At 43.6% G+C, this 22281-nt stretch overlaps 1 protein-coding gene across 5 annotated transcripts in view; it reads right to left on the bottom strand.

The window, feature by feature from the left end:
• Window positions 1-234: 234 nt before the first annotated feature.
• The window catches only part of fbxw7 (F-box and WD repeat domain containing 7), a 106427-nt gene continuing 84380 nt past the window's right edge, over window positions 235-22281 (bottom strand). For 3 of the 5 annotated variants that reach the window (XM_079552706.1, XM_079552705.1, XM_079552707.1), the window contains 7 exons: window positions 18556-18679; window positions 17686-17822; window positions 15951-16064; window positions 9397-9578; window positions 6237-6462; window positions 5375-5585; window positions 238-2137 (listed from right to left, as the gene is read on the bottom strand). In XM_079552706.1, coding sequence (XP_079408832.1) covers window positions 1869-2137; window positions 5375-5585; window positions 6237-6462; window positions 9397-9578; window positions 15951-16064; window positions 17686-17822; window positions 18556-18679 — 1263 coding nt within the window. In that variant the 3' untranslated portion in view covers window positions 238-1868. Of the gene's footprint in view, window positions 2138-5374; window positions 5586-6236; window positions 6463-9396; window positions 9579-15950; window positions 16065-17685; window positions 17823-18555; window positions 18680-22281 lie in introns of all 5 variants that reach the window. The other 2 variants (XM_079552704.1, XM_079552708.1) reach the window with 2 other exon arrangements.

Here is a 22281-nt window from a genome sequence, read left to right as displayed (position 1 = left end):
CTACAGATTAGTCATTAAAAACTAGAGCGTAGAAACTTAAATATAACATGTTCCTGCATCAGGAGAAAAGTGGCCCCACTGAAACAGTTCATATTTAATGTGCCTGTGAATCCGGTCTGTGGCATCTGCTCAGATGGCTCCCTGTGGGCTGAATAAGCCAAATCATCTGCTTTATTAAACATGAAGGATGCCTTCACATTGGAAACAAAAACACACAACTGATATGCTTGAAATGAAAAAGAAAACCCACATTTTATTGCACTTAAGTTATAAGAAAATAAAATTCTAAGTGAATCAAACAATACACAATCCCTTTAAGGTTTTTTTCTGACTGTTTTCTTTTTGCCAGGCAGTTTTACATCAACTGAAAAAAATAAAACACCTGTGACAAATCTGATTCTCAAACCAGATCATAAATAAACAGAAACAACGAGAGGAGATAGAGCGATTGTTTTTTCTTCTTTAATATACAGTGTTATACCACTTTCACAGTTCAGCTTGAGTTGTGACTCTGGAGATTGAGAGGGTTTGTTTGGCTACAGAGTTCTGTGTTCTCCTGTTTTCTGACAGCACTGAGGCTCCAGCGCTCTCCTCTGTTGCTTCAGACATCTTTGAATGAGCAATCACACAAGAACGACACTTCTCTCACACACGCTTCAAACCACATCCCATAGTTTTCTTTGTCTTTGTGGCCAGTTCACACAGCATTTGTACATTTCCCCAAAGAACAGGCTGAAAGAGCGTTGTCCCCAGGAATGTGTTTACAAGTAGCCCATGACACACTCACACACTCATGCACTCACACTCCAACAGTGTACATCCCCCATTCCTCTGCAGGCCTCTGCGCAGCCTCGTAGAGGCACGTTTGGCTCAAGTTTCGGTGGCAAAAACTAAAACCTAAATGTTCATGTTAATTCTTATTCTTGAAACAATTTGGAATTTGGTCTGGGACTAAAACGTCACAGTAAAAGTTCATCTCTTTTCTAGCAGCATAGATACAGTTTGGCCACTTGGGAAACGTGGAGGGGAGGGCTGCAGGCCGACAGCTCTGCACAGCTGGACTGAAAACCTCTGGACAGCATCAATGTGCTACACACCCAGGATGTGTACAACAGAAACAAACAACTCCAAAACAATAACCCTGTGACAAACAGCAAACCTAAACTGAGCAGGTTCTAATACTGGGATTTGTTGCTATTGGCAACGGTGAGGACAGAGACGGTTAAAACAAGAAGAACTGTCAGAAGGTAAATTAAATGTCCTGAAATTCACAGTTGTGGTTGTGTGATACTGTAAAGAAAACCTACAGAAAACCAAGTGGAAAACAAAGAAACGGAGTGACAGGAAACGAGCCTGACCACAGGCCCCGCCCTCAGGTTGGCAGCCAATGACCTTTCTGCTTCACCCCTTTACAACAAGCAGCTCATAAAGTGGAGACGCACCTCTGACATCTCCCTCAATCTCTTTTGTGTACACCGCGCGTCTCACTGCACTCAGCGTCTGAGCGCACGTGGAAGTGTTCGTGGGCATCGGCGGGTGACGTTAAAAAATAATATATCTCTGTACATGTCCAAATCTGTCAGGCGTGAGCTAAACCAAGTCTGTGTGAAGCTAAAACCCGACCGAGAAATAGCTCCAGTCACTTCTCCTCGTCCAATCAGAATGGAGATCCCTGCCCCGTGTCCCGCCCAATCCCTCCTGTGGTAGCGGAGGGGCAGTGACGGGCGCCCCCAGGGGGACGGGGTGGAGGATGTAGAGGACAGGACGCCCGCTGTATGAGGAGGACCTCTGGGCGGGCTTTTGAACGCCCGTCTCCGGCTCCTCCCTCTCGTTCGCTCATTGTGTCCCGTGTCCCCGCGCCGTCCTCCTCACTTCATGTCCACGTCAAAGTCCAGCACCAGCAGCTTGGTCTCCTCGGTGCCGTTGCGACTCCCGACCGCACAGACCAGTTTGGTGTTGGAGGCGCGGATCCTCCACACCACGCCACCGCTGCCCCCGCTCTCCAGGGTCACCAGGTTCCGGATGAACTCGCCCGTCTTCAGGTCCCACAGTTTGACCGTGCCGTCGTCGGAGCTGGTGATGACGAAGTTCTTGTTGAACTGCAGGCACGTGACGGCGCTCTGGTGCTTGTGCGGACCTGCGGACAGAGGGACAGATGGTCAGATGGATGCAGGAGACGGGGTGAGGGTGAGAGCAAGCGTTCACAGGGTTTCTCAAGGACTTTTTGGGAATAGACCGTGTTTTACTTCAGAAGACCGACTCCACGGGAATTATGTGGACAAATGCTGGTCGCACAGAGGACCACTCTTTGAACTAATAATGTCTTTCTCTACCAAACATGCTGAACTTTAATCTGAACCCCCAAAACACTTATTTTTCATGCTTGTTGTTTCATATATTGATTCTGGATAAGGAAAAACATCAAAATTCACATTTCATTCAAAGCAAAGCATTAACACTTGAGAGAAGAATCAAATATGAACTGCTTAACTGCCTTATTCCTTGAGTGCAAAATAAAAAGAAAGGTATTTCTTCTGTGAGTCAACCCACATCAGTTTCTCAGCGTTTACTGGCCGGCGTACACTGTGTGCGAGTTTTTTTTGTCTTTTTAGATTTTTAGATGTCAGATTGCATGACGTTGGGATTATGAATCGGCAAGTGCCGCATGCGAGCAGTGTTTATTTCCGCAGAGAAAGTCCTGTAAAATAGGGAGTCGGGCCATGCCTGGCCTCTGTTGCTTGTGGCGTGCGGTGTTAACAGAACACTGACAGAGATCCTCGTTCCAGCGAGAGGATGGCTCACTCTGCGACTCTGCCTCCCAAAATATCAGACACTGCCTGATCTCGGTCGCAGCTCTTATTTGGTCTATTTTAAATCTTTGTCTCTGTCTCACTGTACGACCTAAGACCTGCCATTTGAGCTATGACCCAAGATTTTCCCCACGACGAGAGATTGTTTGTTGCAGACGGCCAAAATTGCCCAGGAGAACATTACCTTATTACCTGAACTGCAACCTTTGCCATGAGCACAATATTTCCAATTCATTCTAAGCACTAATTCACTTGCATTTCACCATTTCTTAACCGTCAACTTCTCTATATTGGAGGCCGCTGTGTCCACATGCAGTGCAGTACCTCCTCCTAAGCCTTCTTCAAACCATTTCCAGACAATACAGAAATCAAAACAAATGCACGTCTATGCAATTTTCCGTGTTGAACGGGTCGTTTCAGATTTGGTTGAATTTGAAACAGAGCTGCTTTCGACTGGAAACAAGCCCCTGCGTAAAGTATGTGCAGAGAGCAGCTGAAGGTGTGCGAATGGAGGAGAGCAGCTCATCTTTTTGGACCTGGGGCGGTGTGTTAAGAGCCATACTATTGTAGACAGGCTTGGGCGCATCACTGTCACAGGCTCCGCTGCACCTTCCTCACTCTGAGGGGATGTGAGTGCGCTGTATGCGCCCTGGCAGCTGGCATCCGGCCACACTCAAAGTCAAGATGGCGCCTGTTAGTCGTTGCTTCTGCTTTGCCCCAGCCGACTCTTTTCACTGTAGTCATGTGCTTGTACGGTGCAATGTGCGGTGACTGGAGATTTCCCTCGGGGCTCAGAAATGATATTGTAATTAAATCAAATCAGGCTCATAGAAACGCAAGTAAACAATCAAGAGGCGCACAGTGAAAAGCTTGCTGCAGGTATGTCACGTTGCATAAGGCAGAGGCTGCATGAAAGCATGGCAACGTGCTGGCTTCCCTTTTACTATTATTCAAGCTAAAAAAAAAACATGAGCACACTTTTTGTTTTCTTACACACGCTGTTTATTGTTCAATGTCAAAACTTTATAGCAAATGCAATCTCAACTGAGCTCAATAATGGTCATGGGGCTTTATAATCGTCATGTCTACCGCCTCCTGTGGCAGAAACAGCACCTGGTTTGGAGCTAATGGTCGACAGGCTGTGAAAATAGTTTCACAGAGCATGTGGCTAGCTGTGTTAAACTCGAATGCAGAGCGTGACCACTTCCTGTTTCATTGTATTCCTATGGAGATGGCGGCAAATGAAAGAGTAAAGAGGTTGTGGTGGACTGTATGTTTATGGATTATCAACTGACAACAGGTTAAAAACTACGTGGGGGACGGAGTCACTTCATCAACAAGGACATTTTTTATAAAGGCAAGGTGTTTTTGTCTTGAAGCTTGATCTTGACGATTGGAATTATTTGTGATACTCGAACAGGAAGTCATCACCTCTGGCATTTTGAGCAAAACAGAACTAGCCCCATGTTCAGTGAAAAGGATCTATTATAAGCCATCACTTTAAAACGCTAAAAGAACCTGGTCTGAGGTGACAGCTGCAAATGGATGTGCACAAAGCTAAAAGTGCCCCAAATATAACAAAGTAGAGCCAAGAAGGGTTTTGTGGAAAAGGCCTGTTATAGTTCTCATATCAAAGCTTCAATGCCGTCCTGAGGTCATTTCTACTAAACCGCGGCATTAGGCGATTAAACTGCGGTCGTCAAACCAAAGAAAAACATTTTAGCAGTGCTCATTGAGGTCCTTGAGTCAACGAGCGTTCACATCGTTGGCCTCAGATCTGGGCATAGTTCAAAGCCTGTATTTTTCCAGCGCAGACATCGCCCCCCCACCCCCACCCCCCTCCACCTCCGACCCGACAGTGGCATTACCACAACAAAGCCCGCTGCCTTGTCATTACCTCGCGGCTCACACGGATGGCCATGTCGCGGCCCATTGTCTTATCAAAACACACTAATGAATAGCTCACACTGTCCCTGCCCCAATTATGTGACCTACAAAAGATGGCCGACCCTTCACCTCCCCCCTCACCACCAGGCAAACACACACCCCCTCCCCCCTGTGTGGCTGTTCCTACGCCACATCCTTTTGTCGGCTTTGGAGGTGGAGAATTCAGAGCATCCTAATGGGGTTGTTTAGAGGCGGGACGCGGTTGCTCGCTGTTGCTCACCGCTAGCGTTCGAGCGGGATTTGCGACTTCCCATGAGGCGCTAATGGAGTTGGAAGCATTTAAAGAGACACAAAGAAAAACGAGAGCGTAATCAGGCAGCAGCAGGCCACAAGTGCCACACACAGATAATGTGCAGGTCACAGAATGCAGAGCTGTTTTTTCCCCCCCCCACTTCTGCGACAGAATGCAAATGGCCCTGACTGGAGGGAAAAGTGGGGATAATTTGCTTAGGCAGGTCTGAGACACGCTCCTGTTTATATTGTTTAAAGGGTGGTGCATTAGAAGTAGGTAAGAAGAGCCTGTCCAAGCTTTGTTGTCTCTAATCTTTGTCTTTTTATCCCGATCCTTCTGATATGTCCCTGTATTGTGCGTTGGCAGTGAGGAGGAGCAGACTGACCTTGTAGAGTTTGCAGGCACTGGCCCGTCTTGATGTCCCAGATCTTGACAGTGGAGTCAGCGTTGCCCGACACCAGGATGTTGTCTTTGAGCTCCATGCCGCTGGTCAGGGACTGGTGTCCCGTCAGCGTGTGGATGCAGTTCCCCGTCTCCACGTCCCACACCCGGATGGAGGTGTCCAGGGAGCCGCTGACCACGTGGATCCCGTCAAACTGCAGCAAAAGGCGGAGGGGTTTAGTATTTAGCTAGTTATGTACCAAAAACAAACAGGAATGATTGGTTACATTGTTTTTTTATTTTTAATACTTCAATCATGTTTTGGGCTTGTGTACAGCTTTGTCAGGCGGTGGAGCGTAATATTTAGACGTAGACTGTGTTAATATGCTTCATTAGGCTTTTCTTAAAGACAAACTCCTCACACTAATATCAGTGTTATGGTATAGAGTAGATACCAGTAGTGTTAGCTGACGAAGCAACAACAATAAGTGGCCAAATGTTGATCAAAACTAAGGTTATAGCAGCAGCTGAAGTGCACTGTCATCACCGAGCACCAAGGGGACGCTTAGAGGGAACGCCACAGGTCAAGTGAGCACAGAAGACGCACAGTCAGGGCTTTTTAAATCAAGTTAAAGCAAAGCGAAGGTGAAAGAAGCCAAGACAACAATAACTGTACAGCACGTCCGGTGGGAAGTGTCGTTCCACAGGGTGTGCTTGTGGAAAATGGGGTGTTGGCTGTGGTTGTACAAGCAGCTAAAGACTTTGACATTTAGCAAACAGCGGAATTAAAAGTTGGTTTGCCCACGATGAAGTTTTCCATATAAACAAAATAACAAGAGGTGTAGTTAAGGAGTTTACTGACGTACCTGTAGAGAGTAGACTCTGTTGGTGTGTCCCTGCAGCGTGTGGAGGCAGGTCTCCGTCTCGGGATCCCACACTTTGACCATGAAGTCGTAGGCGCCGCTGACCACCCTCCTGCCGTCGTACTGCACGCAGCGCACCGCCGCCACGTGGCCCATCAGCACGTGTAAACACTGGCCGCTCTCGATGTCCCACACCCGCAGCGTCGCGTCCCGGGAGCCACTCACCACCCTGCAGGACGAACAGGGAAATAAGAAGGTCAATACAGAAGATATTTCAAATTCAACAACTCTCCAACTGTATACATGCTCTTCAACAGCCTATCCCTCTAAAGCTGCATTATGTAACTTTTTATGTGGGAAAAAAAAGTTGGTATTTGTGCGTATTTGTCCTTGAAGTGACCCGGCGGCTGTGCGAGTGGTCACTTTCCATCACAGTTATCTCTACAACGCTCCAGGATCAACTGTTTTGTAGGTTTTCTGGCGGGAGGGTCCGTCAGCAGCGAAGACCTTCCAAACAATTGATTCTGGAGCTTTGAGGGGCCACTGTGATGGAAAGTAAAGATACTCATACAGCCACTGCAAGGTCAAATACGCACAAATATAAACTTTTTACCCCACATAAAAAGTTGCATAATGTAGCTTTAAGTTCATTGTCATAATCTTCACTTAAATGTAAAAAGAATTTATGGTATCCTTTTTGCTAAACCATCCCCGCTTGGTCAAAATGTGGAGAAGCTTGCGAGTGCCGGGTTATGGGCTTTAAAAACATGGAATAGCACTTCCTGGAGATGAAGGGCGCCAGAAACAATGTGCTCTTAAAATGCACTATAATAAAAAATAATAATAATGCCTCAGTCTTATATAGTGCTTTCCCAGTCGCCTCAAAGTGTCATGCATTATTCATTCACTCTCCACACGGGTAAACTACTGAAGATGAATAAATGAAAAAAACACATACATATATATATATCCACTGGAGGCTCAGAAAATTCCCCCCAACTTTAGCTAATCCCTACAACATTCTAGTACAATGCCTTTTAATCCAAGGTGCGGCCCACAGCATTTATTCTAAGCGCGTCTTCATGTAGAGGAGTCCTCTGACAAAAGCTCCACCTGTCTGCAGATGTCCGAAAGGCAGGTGAAGTTGAAAAGGGCACAGGGGGCCTCATTCACACACTGACAGCCGCGCTGACAGAGTAATGAGGCAGGTATGACGGTGTAGCCCCGGCAAACGGTAACCTACAGCGCCACATTCGTGTTCGTACTTGAATGTGCAAACATTATCTTAAGCCCTTAGCCGAGAGGAAGAAAAGACACCAGTCAGACAGGAACTCCCAACGGGCAAGATGACGTGCTCGACATCGGCACTTCCACATTTCCAGGCGATTAACTTTAATCAAACGGGTTTTTTTCTTGACAAGGTACGGGAGGAAAGAACACTGCACTGAATGAAGCATCGTTTTGAATTATAAAAGATCTGTGTTCACAAACATTATCAGAGGATTTGAAAATATGCTGATCCCATCCAAAAAGGATCCCATTGGTTGGAATGGCTAGCATAAAAAGCTAAATAAAATACCAACATTTGTTTTTTTGAGTTCAAGATAACTTTATTATGACCTTGATCTGTCCATTACATGACAAATTGTTTCCGTTTTATCATAATAAAATAAAAGCAGAAAATTGCAGTTTGAAAACTCTAGGCTTCCATTATGATGTTATCTCAATCACAGTGTGTTTCAAATCATAAAAATATGCTCTGGAACCTCACAGTGCCGAGTCCTTATTCACCAAAATGCCCCAGTCATTAAATGGATGGAAATCTCCGGCATGTTATTGACCGACTGCCTGCAGCTTCACAGCGTTGGCACTGGCTGGGAAATCAAGCGCCGCACAAAACCTCGGTGGGCCCCGGGGCGAAAAGAGCACTTGGACTCTAATAGTGAGTGAATGCGTGCCCAGCGGGTCACTGCAGACGTTTCATAGGCTCTACTTAATCACCAAGAGGCGGCACGCTCACTTGGGCACAGACATGGCCCTCCGAGGAGTTGCTCTTTTGCTCGGTAGGGTAAGACTTCACAGAATGGTCCGGAGGTAAGCATCGGTGCAATGCGGTGATGAACTACGAGATGCTCATTGTCTAGTTGGTGAAATATAAGTGGGTCACCCTTGAGTCTACTGCACATTGTAATATCATTAGGAGGAAGCCGTTAGCTAGTCATAACATGTTCTGCAATGTACAATATTACTAATGTACACAGGCGGGATTGGAAGTGATTTTGGATGCCTCCCAGGTCAAATAGAATGTATTATGATAGCGGCATATGGTTAGTGCAAATTGTCTTTATATCAGAAAGAAGTATTCTAGGTGTCAGAGAATCAATAACCCGATAAGACTATGTTTTTGCAGAAAGGAAACAAATTTTCACACAGCACGTAAAAAGCCATTTTTCCACAAGTGAGGTTCTATAATTCGGTGTTCCGCTTCAGTGAGCTAGCCTTTAGCGCTATAGCAGGGCCGCCAGGAGAATACTGAGGACAAATCATCCCATCCTAGGCTAACAGAGCTGGTCTTTGTGTGTTTGGGGGAAGCTACTCTAAAAACTAGTAAAAATATGTCGTTCATTATGGTAAAAAGATAAAAGTTTAAGGTGGGTTTTCACAGACTTTTGGTGCGAATATATGGCAACTCTGAAGTGCGCTATAGCTAACAATATTGTAAACATAAGTATGACCAAACATTCTAAGTATTTGTTTCAACTAAAGACTCAAAACTCATCATTAATTCATCGTCATATCAAAATATTAATCTTATTTTTAGACCTCATATTGGGAAACAACAGCTATAGTTGCCAGTTGCAATCTCATTCTTAAGTGTCTGCACCCTCACTTTCAGTTGCATCTTCCATCTCCATTTGCACCCCTTTGAAAACTGGCGCTGACAGTGGACAGCCTGTTAACTCCAGCTTTACAAACTATATGAACTTAATATTAAACTCAAATGATGTCATCAAATATATTACACTTCCTATCCTTCCATCTGTCTCCACACTGTTGCCACTGTTTATTAACAAAAGCCATGTTGCCACTACACCGAGCAATGATCTGTTTTGTTATTTTAAAGTGCTAACCATCATAATGCGCGGTGAGGGAGGGAGGTTACCTTTTCTCGTGTAGGTGCATGCAGCGCACAGTTGAGGTATGTCCGTACAGGGTGTGGATACATTCTCCGGTCTCGGCGTTCCAGACTTTGAGCGTGCGGTCCGTGGAGCCGCTGATGATGATGTTGTCCCTCATTTGGGAAGACCAGACGCCTCCTGTGTGGCCCACCAGCGTCCGCAAGCACTGAAAAGCACATAAGAGAAGCAATGTCAACTTTTTCCATACTGTGTTTTGTTCAATCAATCAATGTAATATTCACAGACAAAAGGGGCAAATGGGTGTATGATCAAAATTACAGATGGAATTTTAATTTAATTTCTTGCTTGTCAATCAAAAAGCCCCAAACCATACAAACTCCTACATTTTCAAAACAAATCTGGTCCTTTGTACATTTGCTAAAAGATCTCGCACACCATGCAATTCTTAACACTATTTGTGACACTTTTGATTTAATTAAATATACTATAGATGCCAAAAGACTACCCTTAAACAGAGCTAAAATGTGTTGCTTAGGGTGATGTGACGTTTGCAGTACATCTAAAGAATAAGTACAGCCACTCTTGGGATTTTGGTCCTCTGTGCCCTTGGTTTTGCCTTTAGGGAGAAAGCCGACAGGTGAAATGAATGTGCTGTGACCTTCTGAAAAGAAGGGGACGTCTACTATTCGCACCTGCTGCTGTATAAGAGCAAATGTCGGAGCTTTTCTTCAGATTTTATAATTGCCTTTACTTATCTGCAGGGAAAGGACATTTGTGGCACCTTTCTGCTGGAGCTGGATGGCATATTTGATGCTTAAACTTTTAACTTTAAGGACAATCCAAATGTTAGTTGGAAGTAATGCTATAGTATGGTACCAAAAGTATTGGGCTTGTAGTGCCGTCACAATTCTAACATTTATAATTCAAGTCGAATAACCAATGGCAATATAAAAATCATCTTCAAATGATCTTACATATGGCATTCTATACAGATCAAACACATTTTAATAAGCCTCTCATTAGAGTATGTGTTTAGACTAATGAAGACTTGTCTGGAGGATAAGACAGCCTTGATACCAAAAACGAGCTGAAAAGTAGAAACAACATACCCATAGCTATGTAAGGCTTTCTAAACTACACAGTGCCTGTATGAAGTCACTGTTTACAAGGCTTTGTTGCGACCAACACCAAAACACTCAGCAATAATGTAGCTCTTCCAAACATGAACAGCCCTCCTTAACGAAGAATCACACATATCCCCATTACCCACACTAGATTACATATTGATCAGAGCCGTTATGGAAATGTTTTGGTTCGATAACATTTGCATTTGCTTGTCTGTTCTGTCTCTACATTCACTCAATGCTTTCTATTCAAATCCTGTGGGGAAATGGGGCTTAAGTCGGGAGCGTGTAACATGTGACCCCCTGGCAACTGCCGATAAGCCGTGAGAGGGTTTTATTGCGAAGAGTGGAGGAGGAAGAGGACGCCCCTGTCTCGTTCCTGTGATAAAAGGGATCACTTCATTAACTGTGGGCCAATGCGGCGTGACCTAACAATCAAAGCGCATTACTCCGCTACGGGTCGTCCTGCTTTAGCAGTCTTTTTCTATTTCTGTTTTAAGGGCATTCGACAAAAATAGTGCACTATCCTGGTGCAGCAATGATAAAAATATGGTTGCTAGATGCTCAGTTAACACAAGGAGAAATCATAGCACAGAAAAAACTCTCTCTTATTACTATCATTGTTGCCGAAGTACGGGACATAGATTTTTACAAACTATAGCAATTCACTCCACCTTTGTCTAAGTAGGATACTCCAACAGATTTGAGGTGCACTCACACTGCCTCAGCACCCTTAGAATCTCTTTCAGGGGCCTTCTGGTACCCCAATGGATCGAGAACCTACTAGCATCTTCATCCGCCATTTTAATTCATTTATTTTTGAAAGGCATTCTTCCTAAACCCCCAAACATACAAGTGACAAGTCCAGTATTGCCCTGGGTTGGACTAAATGCGACTGTCAATCTGCGGCAACAGCTTGTTTGATCACAACCAACCGTTCATTAACAAAGTATTTGCGATTTTATACATGCTCTGAATTTCTTACGTGATTCAAGGCTTTCAAGTCTCTCACAGCTATTAGAGGTGCATTCAAGAACAAAAAAATCCCAGTGTGTGTGATTAGAGCTCACTCAAAATGGGGAGAGAGAAGTCTGCAATGGAGGATTTAGCCGTCTTTATCCGCGAAAGATTAGCTTCTTTGGTAGCTTTTTCCATGTAGGGCGTGTTATTTTAGCTAATATCCTTTCAATAAAATATGATGTGTTAATAGTTTCTCGATAATTAAAGGAGAGTGGTGCTGTGCCCTTGTATTAAAATGGATCAAACCCTTGAACTAGGAAAATGGAGAGTCAGCTTTGAAAAGGTTACAATAAACTGTTTAAGGTCAGGCCTCTCATTATCATACAGCACCATGATTAAAAGATTAGCCGGGCTGCAGCGCCCACTGTGAAAGCATGCATCGAGTTCTTTTATTTTTCATCTCACAGATTAATGAATTGGATTAGAAAGATTTGGACATTAATGAATACCTCTTTGTACTTTTCACCTGAAGCTGCTTTCATTTTTAATCATAAAAACTTTTAAAATTACGGTGTTAAAAGAAATGTGGACATTTTTCAAGCTCTGGCGCCTTCTTTCATCTGATATCATGCGGATAACTGAATGACTTCAAAAGAAAGTGCCAACACTTTTTCTTTTATATTTTTATCACTTTTACCTGGGTGATTCTTCCATACCTCAGTGGTATTGGGACATTACAAATATTTTTGAACGATGGACAATACGTAGATACACTCATATTCTAAACAATCTGAGTCCTAAAGACAACAATGACCATATGCACACTCTTGGTGATGTGGTAAATATTCCCCTCTCTGGTGTGCACAGGTCTGCCATCTTAGCTGACAGCTGTTGGCAGCCTCCTCCAAGGACACGCACTGCACCGCAGAGCGGCAGGCAGCCTCCTCTCCAGCACACAGCCTCTGTTCGTGTGTCTCCTCAGAAGACTGACAGCCCTCAGTGAGAGGAGTGACACGCAGAGACCAAGGTCTAACAGGTGAAGACAGAGCCCACAGCACTGTCACAGCAGCCGCCTCGCAGCTCAAACAAGTCTTTAGACCAAAGAATAAAGCCATGTGTCTGTGAACAGAAGACCACACGGTGAGGAACGATGTCTCCTGAATCACTGTTAAATGTGCATGGATATTTTTTGAAAGAAGCAGGAAGGAAGTTGAGGGAAAATAATGCTGATTGTTTTGATATTTCTGCTGCTGGTTACTTTAGGGATGGCTGGCTGGATTTCATTTGGTCGGTCTCGTCATAGGGAAGATTATCTCTTGTGATAAAGTTATAAACAGATTCAATCTCCACAAAGTCAGTTTCCTGTTATTAAAAAAATAAAAACCTGACTCTGTGCTTTGTCAAATAAATACATTCAAAACAGAATGTCCGACAACGCCATAATCATTGACTTTCTGATACTATCTGATTCACTGACCACTTGTGATGTCCGTCACATTTTTCGGTATCGTTTTGTGGATTCAAAGCGGTCACTGAGACAAACGGCCCAATAACAGCCAGAAATGACCACTTCTCTTTTCCAATATAGTTCCATCTCTGAGAAATATCCCAGAAATACGCGAGCTGCACCACGACACGACTGAGGAAGGAACAAACGATTTAGCGCGACAATATCTCTGGAACACTTTCTTTGCTGTAGAGACCAATTACTTCTGGGATCCCAGCAGTTAAATCCTCCATCTAGTTTCCCAACGTTCCTACAGAGCACTATTTCACAACGCAGCTTGGAATGGACGGACAGATATAGAGGGTCTTATCAGACAGTGTTATCAGCTAAATCTTCCTGACTAAGTTAAAGTTGACCTAGTAGCGAAATGAAAGATGTTACAAAACCTAGTAAAGCAGACATTTATGGAAAAGAAAAAGACTAACACTAACTAACAGATAAAACTTAACCTGCGAGCTGAGATGGTTGCGTATTACTGCAGCTAAATGGTCTCTTTTCGCCTTTACTAAAGCCCCATGTGGATTTTCTTGTGTGTTTATAACAACTTAGCCAATAGCCAACAGCATTTTGATTGTTTTGCTGCAGCTAATCTTTGCTGTATGGACATGCTGTATCTCTTTAATTTGGATTTTTAGTCCTTGGGTTAGTTTTTCAGATGAATAAGCCCCTGGACATAAAACAGCATAAGAATCGCCAGAACTGTTAGCCGCGAGTTAGCGGCTAGTTAGCAACATTAGCCTGTATCTTGGCAACACTGCAGACTCCACGTTGCAGCACTAACAACAGTTAGCTCTGGTTAAATTCAGCACAGACTCCTGTAATAAAGTCAGCTCTATGTGGAATATTGTATTTCCACAAAATACTTCTCCAGTTTGTTGCCATTTTCTCTCCTCAGTGGAGAGCTGCGTCCCGTTGGAGCGCAGGCCACACGTCAAGTGGTATCAGTTTCTGGTATCGTGACCTCATGAATGAGTACGAGTATGAGTACTAGCATGTGGTATCGGCCCGATATCTGATACTGGTATTGGTATCGGTGCATCCCTACTTTATAAAGAAAAAAAGTGGGCATAGAACCTTTAAGAATAAATTCACAGTGAGGGTCTTTATGATAAATAAAAAGTTAATAAAAATTAAAGTAGCATGATGTGAAGGGGAAATAAAGGGACAGAAACACATGGTGTAATTTCAGCATTGCATTTTTTTTTTTGTATTGCAAGCTTGAAAAACACTAACACTAATCCACTCTTAGCTGGATAGCTACAGCTAGCATTACAGTGGGAAAAGTTGTTGAGTGAAAATAAGTCCGCTAATTCCATAGTTTTTTTTGTTATTTCCGAGTTTAAAAACCAGCACCGACTTGGTTACTTCTGAAATGGTCGACTGAGTTTAATTGGCTGCTTCTCCCCAGCGGGGGATTCTCTCTAGTGTTGGAAGTTACAAAAGCACAGAAATAAAATCCAATGCTTTGAATGCAGAGTCCAGAACAAAAAGGGATTTAGGTGGGTTTCGTCGCTATGACAAATGTAAAAGAGATTTAGAGGAGGAGAAACACAGGGTCGACGCTGTCAGGCTGAAGACAAGGTGGATTTGTTTGTGAGGCTAAAGCTTTGTAGTAAAGAGTATTGTGAACTAATTCAATTTCAATTTTCCAAGAGTAATTGACAAATTATATAAAATGTTTTGGAATGGTTTTCATTGGGAGCGGTTTGTTCTTCAGTTCTGAGGTCTCCTCAGACATCAACCTGCCATAAGCCTTAACTTGTTTTTTTGCCATCAAAGTTACGGCTCGTCATTTGCCTATCATCCCTGAGTTGTAATTGAGAGCATACCATGTCAACAATAAAAACATCTTCCCCTGCTTCATGACATCTTGAATGCCAGTGGGCGCAATGTGGTAACCCTGCTACAGCAACAAGATGCCACCGAATGCATTAGTGCCGGGGAAAAGTAGAACCGATGCAAGCTCCATGCCTATCAGATGACCTTGGCTGCATCTCTTCAGATCAGCCAATGCTGTGACTGATACGCGTGTAATCACCGCTGGGCCCGTGGCCAAACTGGAGTATCTGTGAGAGCCAGTGTGTGCAGCGCGGAGGAGAGAGCGGGCTTCTCCGGACTGTGTACTTTGAGAGCAAGACTAACATTCTCTCTGGAGGTCATTTTACAGGACGGTGCAAATATACGATGGCGAGCTATACAGAAGAATTAACATAATAGCAGCAAAATGGGTCTGAAAAGTTGAAACATGAAACCTGACTTACCATCCACAGAAAGTCTTGTGAAGCTTGTTTTTGAACAAACTCGAAGCAGGTTTACTGGGCATCCGACTGACACTGTACATTTGCAGTTCAAAAGGAGAGATCTGAGCAATGCGGGCTATCTTTGCCAATATGCAGCATGAATATGTAAAGAGGCAAATGGGACGTGGCGTGATTTTTAGTAGGTCTTGTAGAAAAAAAAAAAAAATTCCACTCTGCGGCAGCACAAAAGCCGGGTTGATTTACTAGCCTGTGTGAAGCGCTCCTACGCTCTATACAAGCACAGGCTTTTCTTCCCCCCACGCCCAGAGTTGAGGTTTCAGTGCAGCGCCCGTGTGGCTGCAGCGGAGTCAGTCATGAATACTAACCGAGCTCTGGACATGTGCGGTGTAACAAGTCAGGAAGGGGCTGGACGTGCGGGAGAAAAGAGGGCCCAGATCAAAGGGAGAGCGCGTGGGTATGGACGGGAATTCGTAAAAGGCTGGCGGCGGGGTTTGTTTGTTGTAATTATTATGAGGACTGACTCAATGATGGATCAAATCAAAGCTCAATCGAAGGAAATCAAACGCTTATGGTGGAGAGCTAAACATACAGTGGCCGCTTCATTCGGTTATGCAGCTATTTCAATATTCTCTTGAATGTGAACGCTTCAGGAAGAGAGCATAAACCTGAGAAAAAAATCTATTGTTAGTTTAGCCGACGACGTGAATGGGAAACCCCCGGCTTACCTTCCCCGTGATGGCCGACCACACTTTGAGCGTGTTGTCGTCGGAGCCGCTCACGATGCGGTTGCCACAGAACTGCAGGCAGGTGATCACGTGGTCGTCGTGGCCTTTCAGCACCTGCGGGAGAGGGGCAGTTGAAAGTGAGATGGCAGTGTTGACGTTAGGGGCAGGTAAAGGGTGGAGGCTGCATGTGCGGTGAGGGAGAAACAGACGGGACGGGACCAGAGGGGATGACAGGGGACAAGTCTCCGGGGTGCGGGACATCAAAGCGGAGGAGATAAGACCGGAATGTGGTGCTCAAAGTGTCCACTGGTTTTGTAAGTGCGTTAGGATATTGATCTAGTGTTTTATTTTGCATTATGATTGAAGAAGCATTGCAGCAAACTGGCAGTTAACAAATGATAGAGCAATATATTCTCAATGGGACTACAAACTAATGTTAGTAGTTAATGGTTAATTGACACGATACGCGCTAAATGGCTCACGATAACGATAACCGTCGCAAATACTGCAATTAACATTTTTTCTAACCTTTTTGTAAAAACATATTATTACTATAAAAAAAAAAGTGAATAAATGATCCTTGACTCACATACTGAAAATGGGTCTATTGATCAGTCAGTGACTTCATTTACATTTAAATAAATAAGAAACCATAGTCCTGTTTCAAAATTAATCTTATTTCTGACAGTAAAAACTACCATCAAAAGTAATATATTTGTGGGACAGTGTTTGATCCAAGTAAATTCTTGATCATCATTGGCCTCTATTGCCTGAAAACCGTAGGGCACTGCTACCTCATTAATATGAATGACGTTGGTCATTAATATGCATGACATCATCAAAAGTATGGATATCGGAATAAAAGTATCGATATCGTTTCGTCCTGCAAAATATCGTGATATATCACAAAATCGATATATTGCCACATTGCACTGAACCATTATATTTGATTTCAATTAAATTGCAAATCTAAAATGCAATACTCGCAAAAAAAAAAATCCCCTTCCGTAAACTATGTATAAAACATTATGATGCAACAGGCCCTTATTATCGTCTATTCATCTAACATTTTGCCTTAGTAAACCTACAAAAATGACCCAGTACAAATTCAATTGAGAAATGAGGATAACGCCTGGTTCAGGTTTTATCCAGGTATTTAGATAAAATACACTGGCAAAAACATTCTCTTTGTTTCCCCGTTTCAGAAAAAAACTCATACTTATCATGCAACAAGTGAACAAAATACAATGTTCCTCAACGCTGTGGCATAGCCTTTCCAAATAAATGGCAAGGCAGACAACTGATACACAATTGTACTTTTGTCCAGGGGAGGATTACCTGTCACTGCACTGAATGACAGAAGTATTAACTACACCTTTAGCGGCCACGCCTCTCCGTCAGACTGACAACGCATGAATGGAAGATTGCCTTCGAGTCACAGGGCTCGACAAGCAACGTGGGCCTGCATATTCAAAAAGAGCGCGGACAGGAGTGTGTGTCTTTGAGTGGGTTTTCAATGATTAGCTAATCATGTTTGGTAAGCACGGAGGAGTTTAAGAGAAGGGAGACAAATGGAGCCGCTGAACACATACTATGGCCGTTTTACATTAGCATTCAGCGTGGCACCGAGCTTCAAACCGTTATCGAATCATCTCTCCGCGAGTCCGAGCCCATTTGTTATCAGATCTATACGACTGGAGCTGTGGGGATTTGAAAATAAGCAGGAGAAAGTTACCTTGGGTGATTTGAGGTCCCCTCTCCTCCAGTTGGTGTCTATCCGGTGCTGCCGGATGTAGGCACTCTTCCAGGGGCTGTGCGTGAAGCCGGGCTTGACCACTTTCCTCTTCTTCGGAGGTAGCGGCTCGTCGATGCCTGGTGACACACGGGGGGGTTGATCGTAATGAGTGGATTTACAAACTGGAGACATCGCCGAACAGTGAGCTTAATCGATATGTTTGTATGCAGATCAGATATTTTAATTACGGCCTTAGACTGAAAACAACACAACAGAATATGACGTCACAAGCATATGACATATAGTTTGATGGGTGGTAAGAATTAAAGGGATATTTTACAGCAGTAATGAGAATGTTTGTGTTCTAGCATACAGTGGGTGACAGGAAGAGAGAGACTTGTGTCCATACGGATTGAACTCGGGTTCACAAAATGTCCCTTATGTACAGTAAGGGACAGATTGGAAGACGACAGCAATGGAAAGTTTAGTATTCCTTATGACACAACTTAAATGTGATTATTTACCTGATTTAGTTAAATGTTTAGCTTTGTTTTGGTCCAGTCAAGCCTTAATTGTAGTATTGTGAAAGTGTTTTGACACTGTTGCATTAGCTGTGAACCCAAAAGCACTTGGAAACTAGAATAATAACATTTCGAGATTCTTTTTGACCGCGTAGGCCCGTTGCGAGTCAGCCACTATCGGCCTCAGCGCAGCCGGTGGCGACTCAGAGAAGCAGACTGCACTAAGTGGATTTGAAAGGAAAACACCAAAGCAGGTGTAAACAACAGTAAACTAGCGCAGTGACCGCATTAGTGGCGATAGAGCTCTCCCACTGGGTGCCCGCATGCCGCCCGTCTGCTGAGTGCTTACCCTCTTCTCGGCACTTCTCCCTCCACAGCAGGTTGTCTTCTGCCAGGATGCGCCAGTAGCGGCACGTCTGCGCAGCCTGGAGGAGGTCCTTGGGTTCCAGGAAGGAAAGCACGTACAGAGCCAGCTGTGGAGACGAGCACAAGGGGAGGGATGGGGTTAGCAAACAAAGGCGGCGCAGATGTGGGGGGTTCGGAGTCAACACAAGTAAACAGTGATACTTTGGAAGGTCAACAGACTGTGCAAATACGTTTTCCAATTCACCTGGATGTACTCCATTTATCCCCAAAGATATGTGGAGAATTTCAATCTCTTTTATGTTGATGAAAAGAAACCATTTAATCTACCATTTTAGAATATTTGAAAACTTCCAATGATTTAGTAATTAAAAACTGTGGGTGCCGCTAATTACCAGCACTAATTTAAAGTTTTCAGCTTTCTTTTGTTTTAATTGAACTATTTAATCACGGGCACATTCACAAAAAAGGAAAAAGATAACAATGATTTTAATTTGAGGGACGTCAAAAGACCAGAATTTTTACTCCATTAAGGTGGGCAAGATTTTGAATGTTTATTTGTCCAAATTCCACAGAATCTCTTTTTAAGCGAGTGCAGAGAGCGTCACCCCTAACACATGAGTAAACCGACAAGTGGATGGATTATTTGGCTTCTCAACAGTGGCAAAATGTGTAATGCAACTAGAGTTTGTCAGTGAACTCCCTTGCAGGGCAGTAACCACGGTGGCTCAGTGTAAACGTAATCGCGACACATGCTGCGCTCGTGTGGTCCTCGGGAACTGGGGAATGCGAATGCGAATTGAAAAAAGCATGTCATACAGCTGGGTAAAAGAAGTGTGAAACTCAGGTGGAAACAAGCGCAGAAATGACTGGTTTGTATGTTTATCTTTTAATACAAACTTTGAAATGATATGCTGCAACTTGCATGAGTTACTGAGAGCCGCTGTCCTTGGAGTAAAGTAACTGCGAAAGAAATGCCAGATGTTAACGCTAGGGAAATTAACGGGATATTTTAGACTATTTCTGTTTTGCTTTTGAGACGCTAGCACCAAATCTTATCAACAGTTTGCTTAGTTTAAGGCTGTGATATCAGTGATAAAAGACTATTTTTTACAAAACTCCCAATTTTTTGGCATAAAAAGCACAAACTATCAGAGAACAACACCTCTTGGGGAAACTAACCCCCCAGCTCACATGCAGCAATAACTGCAGGCAAATATGCTTTAAGCTCCAGAACTTCAACAGCTTTTGTGGGAACTGTGATACAAAGCTGCAAGTCCCTTTGTAAGTGCTATATATATATATATGTGTATTATATAAGGTAGAGTGTGACTAAAAACAGATGTTAACTGCAAACGCCAACATTAGCTTGTGACTTTTTAAGTACTGCAGAAGAGTTCTTACAAATAAACACATCAGCTCACTTTCTGTTCCTCCAGATGAGAATATGTAATTTGCAAAGCGCCGGCTTTCGTTTTATTTGAGTAAACTGTCTGAAGCACTCAGACAGCGCGTAAACATTAACCTAGCCTTCCAAAACAGTAAGTGAAGCTGTAAATACACTGAAAAGACAAACACACTGGAAGACAAATTAGATCATAAATGCAAAACCAGGCAAAGGGGTTGAAAGATGAGGTTTTATCAATGCAGATGTGACCAAAGGGAAAAGGAACGCCGCTCCGACAGAATGCAATTAACATTTGTCAAAACAAAAGACGTAAAGCACAATGGGAGCTTTAGACGGCAGCAGGTAATAAACAGCCCCAGACACAGATCACTGGTCCACAGCAGGAACACCACGGCAGAACAATGAGCGCAAATCTGCACTCATGTGAAGAGCGAAAACTACAAACGCCAGGCTGACCTGCTTTCAAACATATTCAAATGAGCCGCTGTCTGGGAACACGTTGTGGATTTCATATAAATAAAGCGCTTGCGGGTCAAGAGCTTTTGCGACGAGGTGAGGATGACAGTCGTCGCTAATGGACTGAAATGAAATGGCGTTTTTTATTTTAGCGCAATAATCCGAGATAACCCCCATCCCCAAAGCAAATTAAAATGGCGTTTAGAGTAGGGAGCGAGTATATCGTGCAAGCACCGCTCATTAGGTGCTTGATGTTCAGTAGTTTGTTGAGTCTTTCGTCCACTCCCCCCCCACAAAAGCCTCTCAGGTATTGCTGTCAAATTAACCACACCGCAAGAAAAATGACTCTCCCAAAGGATATTTTAGGAAGTTTCGGATTTAATCAGAAGACCCGCGCAGTACTTGTTGTCCCGTTCAAGTTCTGGGGATGAAAAATTGGCCGTCAGTTTTTGGATTATCATTCTTGCTGCACTTGAAGTAGTAAAGCAAAACTTTTACAATGTCATGAGCTCAGTTTTCATCTTAGCCCACGTTGACATTTTTGGAGGCAGAACGTGATGTAATCAATCATTTTAGTGGAGTGACGGTGGCGCAATAGTTAGCGCTCGTGCCTCATAAGAAGAAGGTCCCATGTTGGAGCCAGGATTCAAAGTCTGTGGATTTCAATGTTTGTAGCGTCAAGCGGTTTTGACAGCAGCGCTCAATAGTTCTGACATGGGTGGCACAAGCAAAGGCAGCGCAGGAGACAGCTTCGACTGTGTCCGCGCCATACATTTGTCCTTTGAAGCATGAATCGAGGACACCTTGAAAGCTTGCGTCTTATTGCCTCAGCTTGTAATCTCCTCCTGTGTGCATCCTAACACCTGCCAAACAGTGACAAGGTGCGGAGCATTTGATCAGCTGCGTCCCATGCACAGGTTGGAGGCGGTTTTGGAAGAATCCCCCCACCCCGTGTGTGTGTGTGTGATCTTATCTTGTTTATGTTGTCAGTTATGAGGAGGAACTCGACGCCCACTCAGGAAAGGCCTTTTGTTTTTCTTAGATGATGAGAGGAGACAGGAATAAGGCACAAGGGGGATCTCGGGTTCAAAACAGATAAATAGAAGTTGTGGTGGTGTCATTCACAACTAATCATTTTTAACAGGTCATCACTGCAGCAGTCGTAACAAATCATTGTTTGGACTTTGCAGAATAAAAATATTTTGTACTGAAATGGTTAAGTCTAAAAGTCTAAAGCTAGGATGCCAAAGATGCGGCCTGTGTGCCAATTTTAATGCGGCCTTCGAGGACATTCTCTATTTGTAAATGATATATTTGCAGGTATTTGCTATGAACTCTGCTCCAGTACACAGCCTATTGGATTATGATTAGTTCAACTGGACATTTATGTCAGCTGTGGCATACTGTAAAAAAAAATCGTGAACCGAATCTTAATCTTCGGTATTATGATCTTTATGATATTTGTCCTGCAGGCACAACCTGAAAGTAGAATTTTGTCCACCAACAAAAATGAGTTTGGCAACACCGGTCTAAAGCCAAACTCAGGCCCCGTACTTGTATTATATTATTAATATATTCAATATATTCAATATTCAAATAAATCTGCATGGGGCTGGACGATATGGCAGAGAAAATGCATCATGATTTTCTTTCTCAAATTCGATTTTAATATTCCATGATAAAAAATAAATACACATCGCTGATTCATGAACTGAAGACATGCAAATCTCAGAAAAACAAATGCGTCCCTCCAGTTTCATTTTACAACAAAAATCTTCAATTGTTTCATCCAAACACTAAAATCTGGGTGCCGTTTCTGCCACAGACATGGCTATAATCCTGACGGTT

This window comes from Gobius niger, assembly GCF_951799975.1.
Source record: "Gobius niger genome assembly, chromosome: 3".
NCBI classification, from domain to species: Eukaryota; Metazoa; Chordata; class Actinopteri; order Gobiiformes; family Gobiidae; genus Gobius; species Gobius niger.
Note: the sequence above shows the minus strand (reverse complement) of the source record. Positions and strands in the feature narration are given on the sequence as shown.